This window comes from Cherax quadricarinatus, chromosome 10 (assembly GCF_038502225.1).
Source record: "Cherax quadricarinatus isolate ZL_2023a chromosome 10, ASM3850222v1, whole genome shotgun sequence".
Taxonomy (NCBI): domain Eukaryota; kingdom Metazoa; phylum Arthropoda; class Malacostraca; order Decapoda; family Parastacidae; genus Cherax; species Cherax quadricarinatus.
Genome location: NC_091301.1, coordinates 4,456,735 through 4,468,946, shown reverse-complemented (window position 1 = coordinate 4,468,946; position 12,212 = coordinate 4,456,735). Strand labels below are relative to the sequence as shown.

At 37.5% G+C, this 12,212-nt stretch overlaps 1 protein-coding gene across 6 annotated transcripts in view; it reads right to left on the bottom strand.

The window, feature by feature from the left end:
• The window catches only part of LOC128687898 (multidrug resistance-associated protein 1), a 196,140-nt gene that overhangs the window by 121,218 nt on the left and 62,710 nt on the right, over window positions 1-12,212 (bottom strand). For all 6 annotated transcript variants that reach the window (XM_070083532.1, XM_070083534.1, XM_070083530.1 and 3 more), the window contains 3 exons: window positions 11,265-11,416; window positions 9,327-9,464; window positions 1,304-1,450 (listed from right to left, as the gene is read on the bottom strand). In XM_070083532.1, the coding sequence (XP_069939633.1) occupies window positions 1,304-1,450; window positions 9,327-9,464; window positions 11,265-11,416 (437 nt within the window). The remainder of the gene's footprint in view (window positions 1-1,303; window positions 1,451-9,326; window positions 9,465-11,264; window positions 11,417-12,212) is intronic.

Below are 12,212 nucleotides of genomic sequence, written 5' to 3'. Positions count from 1 at the left end.
GCAGGCATTGTACTTCCCATTTCCAGAACTCAAGTCCGGCTATGTACAAATAACCAGTTTCCCTGAATCCCTTAACTAAATATTACCCTGCTCACACTTCAACAGCTCGTCAGGTCCCAAATACCATTCGTCTCCATTTACTCTTATCTAACACGCTCACAAAGTTTTTTTTAGCCATGCCAACCATCTCCCATCAAGGTAAGCTGACCCCTAAGAAAATGTAACAATCATCATCATCATTCATTCAACAGCTGTCTTACTAGAAATGTGCAAACATCACAACTCAAATGACTGTCCACAATGCAAAATCCCCTTCCCATCCCTTCAGAGTGCAGACACTGTACTTTCCACCTCCAGGACTTGCTCCAATCTAACATGTTCATACCAACTTGCTGGATGCTCAAACCCCTAGCACTCAAAACCTTCCTTACCCCCTCCCTCCAACACCTCCTGGGATGACCCCTACCCCTCCTTCCTTCCGCCCCAGATTTATACGCCCTATTAATCGTCCTATTCAACCCCATCCTCTTTAAATACACCAAACCGCCTAAACAACTCTCGCTTTTGGCATAAATTTACATCGATAGTACTTTCTCAGGTGGCATAAATTTAAGCCATCGGTAACTTAAAGATCAATTAGTACTAGGACATTCAGCTTCTTTTCATTCAAAACATTAAAAATCCATTGTTTATGATCATTGCCATGTCCATGACTTCAAAGAACCTGACTTTAAAATTTCCTTCTTTGTTTTTGTTGTAACTGGTGCAGAAGGGGTTACTAGTCTTTATGACACAATACTTACGGATGAAGGTTTCTAATGCACTTCCCCATGGACTGAAAGGAAACACTACATGGGCAAGACCTATTAACAAGAAAGCTCATACACCTGTGTATACTACAGCAGATGTAAGCAATAGTTGCAAGATTTACTTGATATCTTACATGCTTACAAGATGGAAACCAAACACCAGCAATCCTGTCAGTATAAAATATTTAACTTTTTTACATTTTGCATTCATGTGGCAGATGGTAGTACCTCTTTGGTGACTGCTGTCTACCAACCTACTACCTATACAATTATCCAGTGTTGTTAACATTGGATAATTGCATAGGTAGTATCAGGAAGAAGTCCCTGGACAAATTATGGGTGACCAACAAGACTGCACATTAATATCATGTAAGACACTGTGTAATTATAATTTATCAATTTTGTAATCAGTGACAGCCTAAACTTTAATTATTTATTAGCAATAAAAACAGTGTTACATATATAAAAAAAAACTGCACTTTGTAATGCTTTACCTGCACTATATTAGAGATGAGCATAGGCAGCATAACAATGGGAAAGCGTAGAAGATTAAACAATGTGAGAGACACAAAAGCAGTTTTTGCATCTAGAATATTTTCTTCGGATATATTTACATAAGTAGCAAAAGTAACCAGGGAAACCTGCAAGAGGAAAAAGCCATATTAATAAACATGAACCCAGTCTTTACATTCACACACATTATGTGCATATACAATAGTGCAATAAGATTGAATTTTGAAGAGCCATTTTGAAATTCTCAACAATGTGTTAGTAAAGAAACTACATTTGAGTATAAACCCTTTCAGTGTTGCAACCCCTGCTTGCAAACTTGTTCCCAGGTTCGAAGAATCTTCAAAGAAGAAAAAAAAATATCTTTGGAAATGATAGAGAATCTTTTTCCAAAGGTTATGAAACCCAAAGTATGAAATTTGATGGAAAAATTATAGAATTATGCTCTCACAAAGTCAGTGGTCTTGGCGATATTTGCGCATTGGTAATTTCGCCAACTTTAAGCTCTATTTTTGGCCAAATTCATTGTTCCAGTCAACCAACCTCATAGCTATTTCTTCAGTATTCCTTTTATTCTATTGAGTGAGTAAAAAACCGCCAATTTACCTATCTCAACTACCCAATAACGTCTTCAGAAATCGGTAACTTGGCCAATTTCACATAAAATTCAACCATTGCCAATTTGAAAATAGGGTCCAGAATAAACACTGTAGACATTCCTGGTGCTAAATAAACATTTCCTCTGCTCCTTAGTCATGTTTCCAGGCCCATCTTATATTACGCTTGCTTTTCATTTTGAATTTTTATTCACACAAAAAATAGAAAAATTACTTTTATGCAGACTACTGCATTATTGTAATAATTGTATAAATAATGTCACTGCATTCCTAAATGCTTATCAGACTGGCCAGCTGGATGCATATTGGACATGACGTTATTTGCGTACTTTGGAACATGGGCAAAAATCAAACATTTCTGCTACTTTAACCTCAGTTTCAAGTTACATGTACTTTCAGTTCCAAATCTAATCAAAATCATCTCTACTTCTGTAATATATTTTCCATTCTATCAAATGAGACCAAGAAACTGAGAATACAACCATAAAAATCATACGAAAATACACTAAAGTCATTGTTTTAAACCAAAAACACCAAAAATATGGTGCACAGTTACCGCACAGACCCATTCTCTCATATCTAGTGCCCAAATTTACTGCTCAGAGCTTGAGTGAGCTGAGCTCACGGCATCATACTATGGGATCGTCACTGGTTTCAATGCTGTCATACAACAGGACTGACACTGAAAGGCTTAAAATGCCATGACAACACTATTAAATCTTGTTAATACACAATTTGCTTTAACCCTTAAACTGTCCAAATGTAGAGCTACGTTCACTCGTGTAGCGCTCTGAATATTTTGAAAAAAGAAAAAAGCAAAATAAATAAAAAAATAAAGAGCGCATTTTTTCTATATGTTACGGGATAAAAAAAATTTAGGGTCAATATGTACCGAGATATAAGCCCGTGAAGTTGGCGCTGGATGCTTACCTGACAGCAACACTGACTCCTGCCGCTTGCAGAAGTGTTACCAATATACCTATTTTTCTCGTTTTTATTTTAATTTATATATTTTTTATGTTCTGATAATTACAATTTATAATAGTTCTTGTGATTTCATTGCCAATCTTTGTTCTGACACTAATATTAGGTACTGAAATAGTATTCAAATAGTCACAATCATACCGAAAGGTGAACATTTTCACCTGCCTGGGTCATTTACTATTGTCTAGAAATATATACAAAGTATTTATAGGTCCCAGCAATGTTTTAGACACGCTGGAGTATACCTTGAAGCATGGTCTTGTGACAAGTGTCAGTAAACTGCTGACAGGCAGTGACACTTGATGAATGTGCACTCAGGGAACTCTTGCTTTATTTGTTTTCACTGTTACACACAAACATGTCTGTGTCTACCTGTCTATCTATCTCTATCTATCTATATCTATCTCTGTTTGTCTATATGTGTCTGTCTAGCTCTGCTTATCTGTCTTTCTGTCTGCCTGTGTGCCTGGAGCATGTATGAAACTTCTTGAAGAATGGTATTATGACAAGTGTCAGTAAACTGCTGACAGCCCAGTGACACTTTATGAATGTGCACTCAGGGAACCCTTGCTTTATTTGTTTTCACTGTTACACACAAACATGTCTGTGTCTATCTGTCTGTATGTCTATCTGTGTCTACATCTGTCTATCTATCTGTCTAGCTATGTTTATCTGTCTTTGTCTGTCTGTGTGTATCTGTCTTTCTGTCTGCTTGTCTCTGTCTCAGGGAGTGGCTCGTAAAATTGTTGGTTTATGAGCCACTCCCTGATTCCTGAGCAAGTGAAAATGCATATTGCATCATGGTTATTTATGTCTTATATCTACAAGCACAGTATAGCACTTTGCCTGGAATTTTTGGGTTATCCTAGGTAATTTACACTATGTATAATAACTGTACTTATGTGTACATGTGAGAGAGACAGAGAAATAAACAGACAGCCAAAACCAGACAGCTGGCCAGCTTGCTGAATATATAAGAACATAAGAAAGAAGGAACACTGCAACAGGCCTACTGGCCCGTGCAAGGCAGGTCCATGCTATCCCCTGGCTTACCCCAATGACCCACCTAGTCAGGTCACATCCAGTGAAGGAAGGAGCACGGCCTCTGACCTAGTAGCATAAGCTCTTCAGGTCCAATTCGCACCCACCCACACCCACTCATGTATTTATCTAACCTACTTTTACTTTCCTCTTAAAAGGTGAGTGTTAATACGACATGACATCAGTGAATCCCTGGTGTTTGCCACACTATTTGCTCTAGCTGCCACTCAATTGAACTGGTGCTCCCACAAGGTACTAAGTGGTCCCAGATTTTTTAGTATTGCGCACACCAAGTGTTAAGACCCATTCTTTCATATCTAGGCAACTCAGGCCTATTGTCCCAATTTTGAAGGAATGAAAAATAAAACATTCATCTACGTTCGGAGTGCAACACGAGCAAATGTATATCTATGTTTGGACAGTTTAAGGGTCAAGAGCTTACTCAATAAATTCAAAGTAATACATATTTTATGAAAAAGAGGATAAATAAATATACAAGGTATGATGTAGCACGTAATGAAAGTAGTTTATTAGATTATGTATTGGTGGATAAAAGGTTGATGGGTAGGCTCCAGGATGTACATGTTTATAGAGGGGCAACTGATATATTGGATCATTATTTAGTTGTAGCTAAAGTTAGAGTAAGAGGTAGATAGGAAAAGAGGAAGGTGGCAACAACAAGTAAGAGTGGGGTGAAAGTGTATAAACTAAGGGAGGAGGAAGTTCGGGTGAGATATAAGTGACTATTGGCAGAAAGGTGGGCTAGTGCAAAGATGAGTAGTGGGGGGGTTGAAGAGGGCTGGAATAGTTTTAAAAATGCAGTATTAGAATATGGGGCAGAAGTTTGTGGTTATAGGAGGGTGGGGGCAGGAGGAAAGAGGAGTGATTGGTGGAATGATGAAGTAAAGGGTGTGATAAAAGAGAAAAAGGTAGCTTATGAGAGGTTTTTACAAAGCAGAAGTGTTATAAGAAGAGCAGAGTATATGGAGAGTAAAAGAAAGGTAAAGAGAGTGGTGAGAGAGTGCAAAAGGAGAGCAGATGATAGAGTGGGAGAGGCACTGTCAAGAAATTTTAATGAAAATAAGAAAAATTTTTGGAGTGAGTTAAACAAGTTAAGAAAGCCTAGGGAAAGTATGGATTTGTCAGTTAAAAACAGAGTAGGGGAGGTAGTAGATGGGGAGATGGAGGTATTAGGTAGATGGCGAGAATATTTTGAGGAACTTTTAAATGTTAAGGAAGAAAGAGAGGCAGTATACAATCTTTTAGGAGTGAAGAAGAGCAGAATGTAAGTGTGGGGGAGGTACGTGAGGCATTACGTAGAATGAAAGGGGGTAAAGCAGCTGGAACTGATGGGATCATGACAGAAATGTTAACAGCAGGAGGGGATATAGTGTTGGAGTGGTTGGTACTTTTGTTTAATAAATGTATGAAAGAGGGGAAGGTACCTAGGGATTGGTGGAGAGCATGTATAGTCCCTTTATATAAAGGGAAAGGAGACAAAAGAGACTGTAAAAATTATAGAGGAATAAGTTTACTGAGTATACCAGGAAAAGTGTACGGTAGGGTTATAATTGAAAGAATTAGAGGCAAGACAGAATGTAGGATTGCGGATGAGCAAGGTTTCAGAGTGGGTAGGGGATGTGTAGATCAAGTGTTTACATTGAAGCATATATGTGAACAGTATTTAGATAAAGGTGGGGAAGTTTATATTGCATTTATGGATTTAGAAAAGGTATATGATAGAGTGGATAGAGGAGCAATGTGGCAGATGTTGCAAGTATATGGAATAGGTGGTAAGTTATTAAATGCTGTAAAGAGTTTTTATGAGGATAGTGAGGCTCGGGTTAGGGTGTGTAGAAGAGAGGGAGACTACTTCACGGTAAAAGTAGGTCTTAGACAGGGATGTGTAATGTCACCATGGTTTTTTAATATATTTATAGATGGGGTTGTAAAGGAAGTAAATGCTAGGGTGTTCGGGAGAGGGGTGGGATTAAATTTTGGGGAATCAAATTCAAAATGGGAATTGACACAGTTACTTTTTGCTGATGATACTGTGCTTATGGGAGATTCTAAAGAAAAATTGCAAAGGTTAGTGGATGAGTTTGGGAATGTGTGTAAAGGTAGAAAGTTGAAAGTGAACATAGAAAAGAGTAAGGTGATGAGGGTGTCAAATGATTTAGATAAAGAAAAATTGGATATCAAATTGGGGAGGAGGAGTATGGAAGAAGTGAATGTTTTCAGATACTTGGGAGTTGACGTGTCGGCAGATGGATTTATGAAGGATAAGGTTAATCATAGAATTGATGAGGGAAAAAAGGTGAGTGGTGCATTGAGGTATATGTGGAGTCAAAAAACGTTATCTATGGAGGCAAAGAAGGGAATGTATGAAAGTATAGTAGCACCAACACTCTTATATGGGTGTGAAGCTTGGGTGGTAAATGCAGCAGCGAGGAGACGGTTGGAGGCAGTGGAGATGTCCTGTTTAAGGGCAATGTGTGGTGTAAGTATTATGCAGAAAATTCGGAGTGTGGAAATTAGGAAAAGGTGTGGAGTTAATAAAAGTATTAGTCAGAGGGCAGAAGAAGGGTTGTTGAGGTGGTTTGGTCATTTAGAGAGAATGGATCAAAGTAGAATGACATGGAAAGCATATAAATCTATAGGGAAAGGAAGGTGGGGTAGGGGTCGTCCTTGAAAGGGTTGGAGAGAGGGGATAAAGGAGGTTTTGTGGGCAAGGGGCTTGGACTTCCAGTAAGCATGCGTGAGCATGTTAGATAGGAGTGAATGGAGACGAATGGTACTTGGGACCTGACGATCTGTTGGAGTGTGAGCAGGGTAATATTTAGTGAAGGGATTCAGGGAAACCGGTTATTTTCATGTAGTCGGACTTGAGTCCTGGAAATGGAAAGTACAATGCCTGCACTTTAAAGGAGGGGTTTGGGATATTGGCAGTTTGGAGGGATATGTTGTGTATCTTTATATGTGTATGCTTCTAAACTGTTGTATTCTGAGCACCTCTGCAAAAACAGTGATAATGTGCGAGTGTGGTGAAAGTGTTGAATGATGATGAAAGTATTTTCTTTCTTTTTTGGGTCACCCTGCCTCAGTGGGAGACGGCCGACTTGTTTAAAAAAAAAAAAAAAAAAAAAAAAACTTTATACAGTAGAAGTCCTATTATCAGACCACCTTTAGATCTGGGATAGGTTGACTATGAAAAAACTCACAATTTAGACAGAATACCTACAATGCTTACTATAGTAAACTAAATGTACATATATACAACACTTTAATATACTAATAATAATCTTCATTTCTACAAGTATATGATACAGACCTAACTGACATCTATGACGTACTATATAGAAAGGCCCAGGTTATGAAGAGCATTTTGGGCAACTTAGGTTAATTTTGTCCCCAGGATGTGACCTACACCAGTCAGGTAACACTCGGGTACTTATTTACTGCTAGGTGAATGGGGAGGGCAGGTGTCTTAAGGTAACACACTTAATGTTTCCACTCTTACTGGGCATTGAACCATGGATACTCAATGTGTGAGCTGAGTGTGCTACCTCATATTAGCCAGTGAGGGCATCATTAGTATATTCAGCCTTTCTTGAAAACTAACTCATATTATTGTAATCTAAGAGAATCATTTTGTAGTTTTTCTTTAGACCCTTTTTAATCTTACTAATATGTTTATTATGTGTGGGTCCACACAGGTACTGCATATTCTAATTTTAAAAAAGCATATATTGTATATAAACTCTTTTTATAGGATTTTTTCATCCACATATTTAACCCGTAAACGGTCCAAGCAGATCTACGTTCACATGTGTAGTGCTACAAAAGTAGATCTACGTTTTTTTTACATATTTTTAAATATAACAAAAAAAAAGTAGATCAAAGTTTTTTACACATTTTCAAATGTAAAAAAACAAAAAGAAGATCTACTTTTTTTTACATACTTTCAAATGTTGAAAAAACGTATATATATGTTTGGACCGTTTACGGGTTAAAAGTTATTTATAATTTGCCACTGTACAAAATTATTTTTTTTTATATAATCTTCTGGTAACCATCTTTTGAAAACAATTTCTGAATCTATTTCTTTATCTGACACTAATATCTCATTACGATCATATGGTCTGCTTTTGCTTACTCCCAGTTCCATTATACAAAAATTTTTTACTCCATCCACAATCATTCTGTAGTTATTTATTCCCTTTGCAAGTCATTTATATAACTGAAAACATTATTGTGGCAAATCAGGACAAATCACTGGAGGTGAGCCAAACAGAGAACATGGATCCACTACAAGAATCCTAGCAGAGCAAAGGGAACCAAAAACCGTGTGTGTGCTGTACATTTTGTGATCTTTAAGAAAATACAGTGGAACCTCAGTTTTCGTCATTAATTCATTCCTGAAAGTCTGACGAAAACCAAATTCAACGAAAACTGAGCAATATTTCCCATAAGAAATAATGTAAATCCAATTAATCCATTCCAGACACCCAAAAATATTATCAAAAAACACATTTTATAAAGTAACTATAGTTTTACATACAGAAAACAATGATATAAATATAAAGGATTAATGAAATGGATAAATGAACATTTAACATCACTTTTACCTTTACTGACAACTCTTGTTGGCGTATAGGAGGGGGGGGAGAGGAAGGAGAGGTTATCTCTACCACCATCACTATCACCCTCTACCACAATCACTACCAACCTCTACCACAATCACTACCAACCTCTACCACAATCGCTACCAACCTCTAGCACCATCACTACCACCCTCTACCACAATCACAACCACTACCACCCTCTACCATCATTACCACCCTCTACCACCATCACTACCACCCTCTACCACTATCACTACCACACTCTACCACCATTGAATTCTATTGTGTTTCTCGCCTTCTTATCAAAGGGCTGGCACTCAGAACTTTCTCTGGCCCCATGATGGATTATTAAGCAGTTGCACTCAATAAAGAAGCACAAAAAACAATGGATTATTACGGAATGTTTCAGATGAACTCGCTGGGTAATGCTCACTCAACGAGAAACAAAGCCAGAGTGACTCAGAATGCGTGGGATGCTTTGTGTGGGCGCTGGCAGGCAGACATGTTCAGTACGGCGGACCACTGTCAACTCGATGAAAACCGAGGTGATGAACGAAAACTGGGACAAAATTTTGACGAAAAAAGTTTTAAAAAACAGAATTTGACGAAAACCAGGGCAAACGAAAACCAAGGTTCCGCTGTAGTAAGTTACTGTGATGCTGCTTAAGACTATTTTCTTTTAGCTGAATTAGGAGCATAAACCTTTGAAAAAATAATCAAAATTTTAACAGGTATCTTACTAGAAAAGGGGTGCAGGTCCAGGTGAAATTTGTGACTGCATTCAGGATTGCTGTTTGCTTCAGAATCTTTACTTCCTTATTACGTACAGCAATCACTTGTTCCTCAAATGAAGGCTCCCAAGCATATAATTTTAGAACCTAAAAATTAAATATCTTAATAAGGTTATATGCACAAACAATTGGTACACAAATTGATGTACTATTCAGTAACATGAATTTCAACACTTCAACATACGTATATTGAACTGTATCAATCAAATTATATTTATTAAAAAGAGAGAAAGAGAGGGGGTGGTGGGAGTTGTTTGTTTCTGTTGTTGTTTGTTTCTCTTGTTGTTTCTTTCTGTTGTTGTTTCTCTTGTTGTTTGTTTCTCTTGTTGTTTGTTTCTCTTGTTGTTTGTTTCTCTTGTTGTTTGTTTCTGCTGTTGTTTATCTGTTGTTGTTTATTACTGTTATTTGTTTCTGATGTTGTTTGTTTCTGTTGTTGTTGGCATCATCGTCGTCTTTTTTTCGACACTGGCCGTATCCTGCTGAAGCAGGTAACCCAAAAAAAGAAACACTTTCCCCATCATTCACACTATCACTGTCTTGCCAGAGGCGAGCAGATACGACAGTTCAGATGTCCCTTCAAATAGCAAATATCCCCAGCCCCACCATTAATGTGCAAGCATTGTAGTATTTACCATCTCCAGGACTCAAGTCTGGCTAACCAGTTTCCCTGAATCCCTTTACAAAATATTACCCAGCTCACACTCCAACAGCACAAGTCCCAAAAACCATTTGTCTCCACTCCTAACACACTCACACATGCCTGCTACATGTATATGTCCAAACCCCTTGTGCACAAAACCTCCTATATTCCCTTCCCTCTCCATCCATTACCAGGATGACCCCTACCCCACCTTCCCTCCACTACAGATTTATACACCTTCCAAGTCATCTTATTTTGTTCCATCCTCTCTAAATGACCAAACCACCTCAACAACCCCTCCTCAGCCCTCTGAATAATACTTTTATTGACTCTGCACCTTCTCTTAATCTCCAAACAACAAATTCTCTGCATAATATTTATGCTACATATTGCCCTTAGACATGAGATTTCCAATGCCTCCAGCCTCCTCCTCGCTGCAACATTCATAACCCATGCTTCACACCCACTATACTTTCATACATTCCCTTCTTTGCCTCCATGGATAATGTTGTTTGTCTCCACAGATACCTCAATGTACCATCCATCTTTTTCCCTTCATCAAGTCTTTGGTTTACCTTAATTTTCATATACCTATCTGCTAATACGTCCACTCCCAAATATCTTGACACATTCACTTCCTCCATACTCCCTCTAATCTGATATCCAATTTTTCATTACCTAACTCATTTGATACCCTCATCGCCCTACTCTTATCTATATTCACTTTCAACTTCCTTCCTAGTCCCTCGTTTCTTCCATATAACAGTTATTTTCCTGGTTGAATAAATTTATCTTTAGCATTTACACACGAGTTCATTATGGGTGTGGTGAGTAGATGGGCAAAGCTGATGCTTTCTCCGTCATTGTTGCATTAAAAATTCTTTCACTTGGCTTCATAAAATGTATTTATCTTTGGTGTAAGTTTGTCTGGTATAGGTATGGGGAGTTCCTATATCTTTGATACAATTTGGTATGAAAATTTGGCTATTGTTTTTACAATATTAACATCAACCCTCTCCATACACTTCTGTCAGTAATCAAATATACTGTATTAGACTGTAAGGTATGATAAAATTAATTAATTATGATGAATTAAGAAATTTAAAAAATAAAGATGTCAAGAACTTAACCTTATTTTTCCCATACAGTCTTCACTTTACATAATGCTATTTTATGTAAGACTATGATTTTCAGAAATGAATCACCATGTTATGTGAGGGATTACTGTACTACTTTCTATCACTAACCTTTATTCCATTAAGGATTTCAGTCATGAGCTTAACACGCTGATCCTTGTTCTTCATCTGTTTGACCTGTAGCAACTTCATTTTATTGGCAATTGCCCCATTCACGGGGATGAGCACAATCATAACTGCCAAGCCAGAAAGTACAGAGGGACCTGGTAGATAAAGGTGAAAAGTTTGGATATTGTAACTACATTATAAACATTGAAAGATACTTCTGTTTCAGGAGCACTGGAAAGCTCAACTGGAATTATGTCACCCCTATTCCTAATACCTACCTTTGTGTCCTCAAGTAAGTTTTAGGTGTTCAACTGTGCTCATCAGGCAAATCAGTGCTGTGGTACACAGATAACAGGTGAGGAATGCACCCATAACTTGCTCTTGTTATCAACCACAATACTATAATTGAGGCAAGGTGAAAACCAAGGCCCCTAAACCAGAAAAAAGAAAAATGGTCACTGCAAAAAATTTCAGTCTAATCTATTTGTTTGTTGCCCATCAAAATATGTGACTAATGGATAATTCAATCCCACAAATTTGTGAAGTTTGATAGTATACCATTCTTAGTTTCAACATTGCTTACATGAATGACCAGAGTTTTCTGGCCTAGCAAGGGGGATCATATCATATCCCCTCTATTAGGGATACAAGTAGTTTGCTCAGGATCTGCTAAAGAGAAATGATACATGAATCCTGGCCATTCAGACTGCATCAAAACAGTCACAATTAACGTCCAAATTTCCGGTCAAATTGTATATACTAATCCTATTATACTTTTATGTGGTGCCTTCCATACCACTACAGCTAGCTTCTCTGTTTTTTGGTGCTGTTAAATGTTTCATTATAAACAATTTATAAAATATTGTATTTTAAGAATTAAAAACATTTTAGAATTCAATAAATCACAGAAACTGCCACCTTCTTATATCAAGTGCTTTGTCTCTGGTGCAC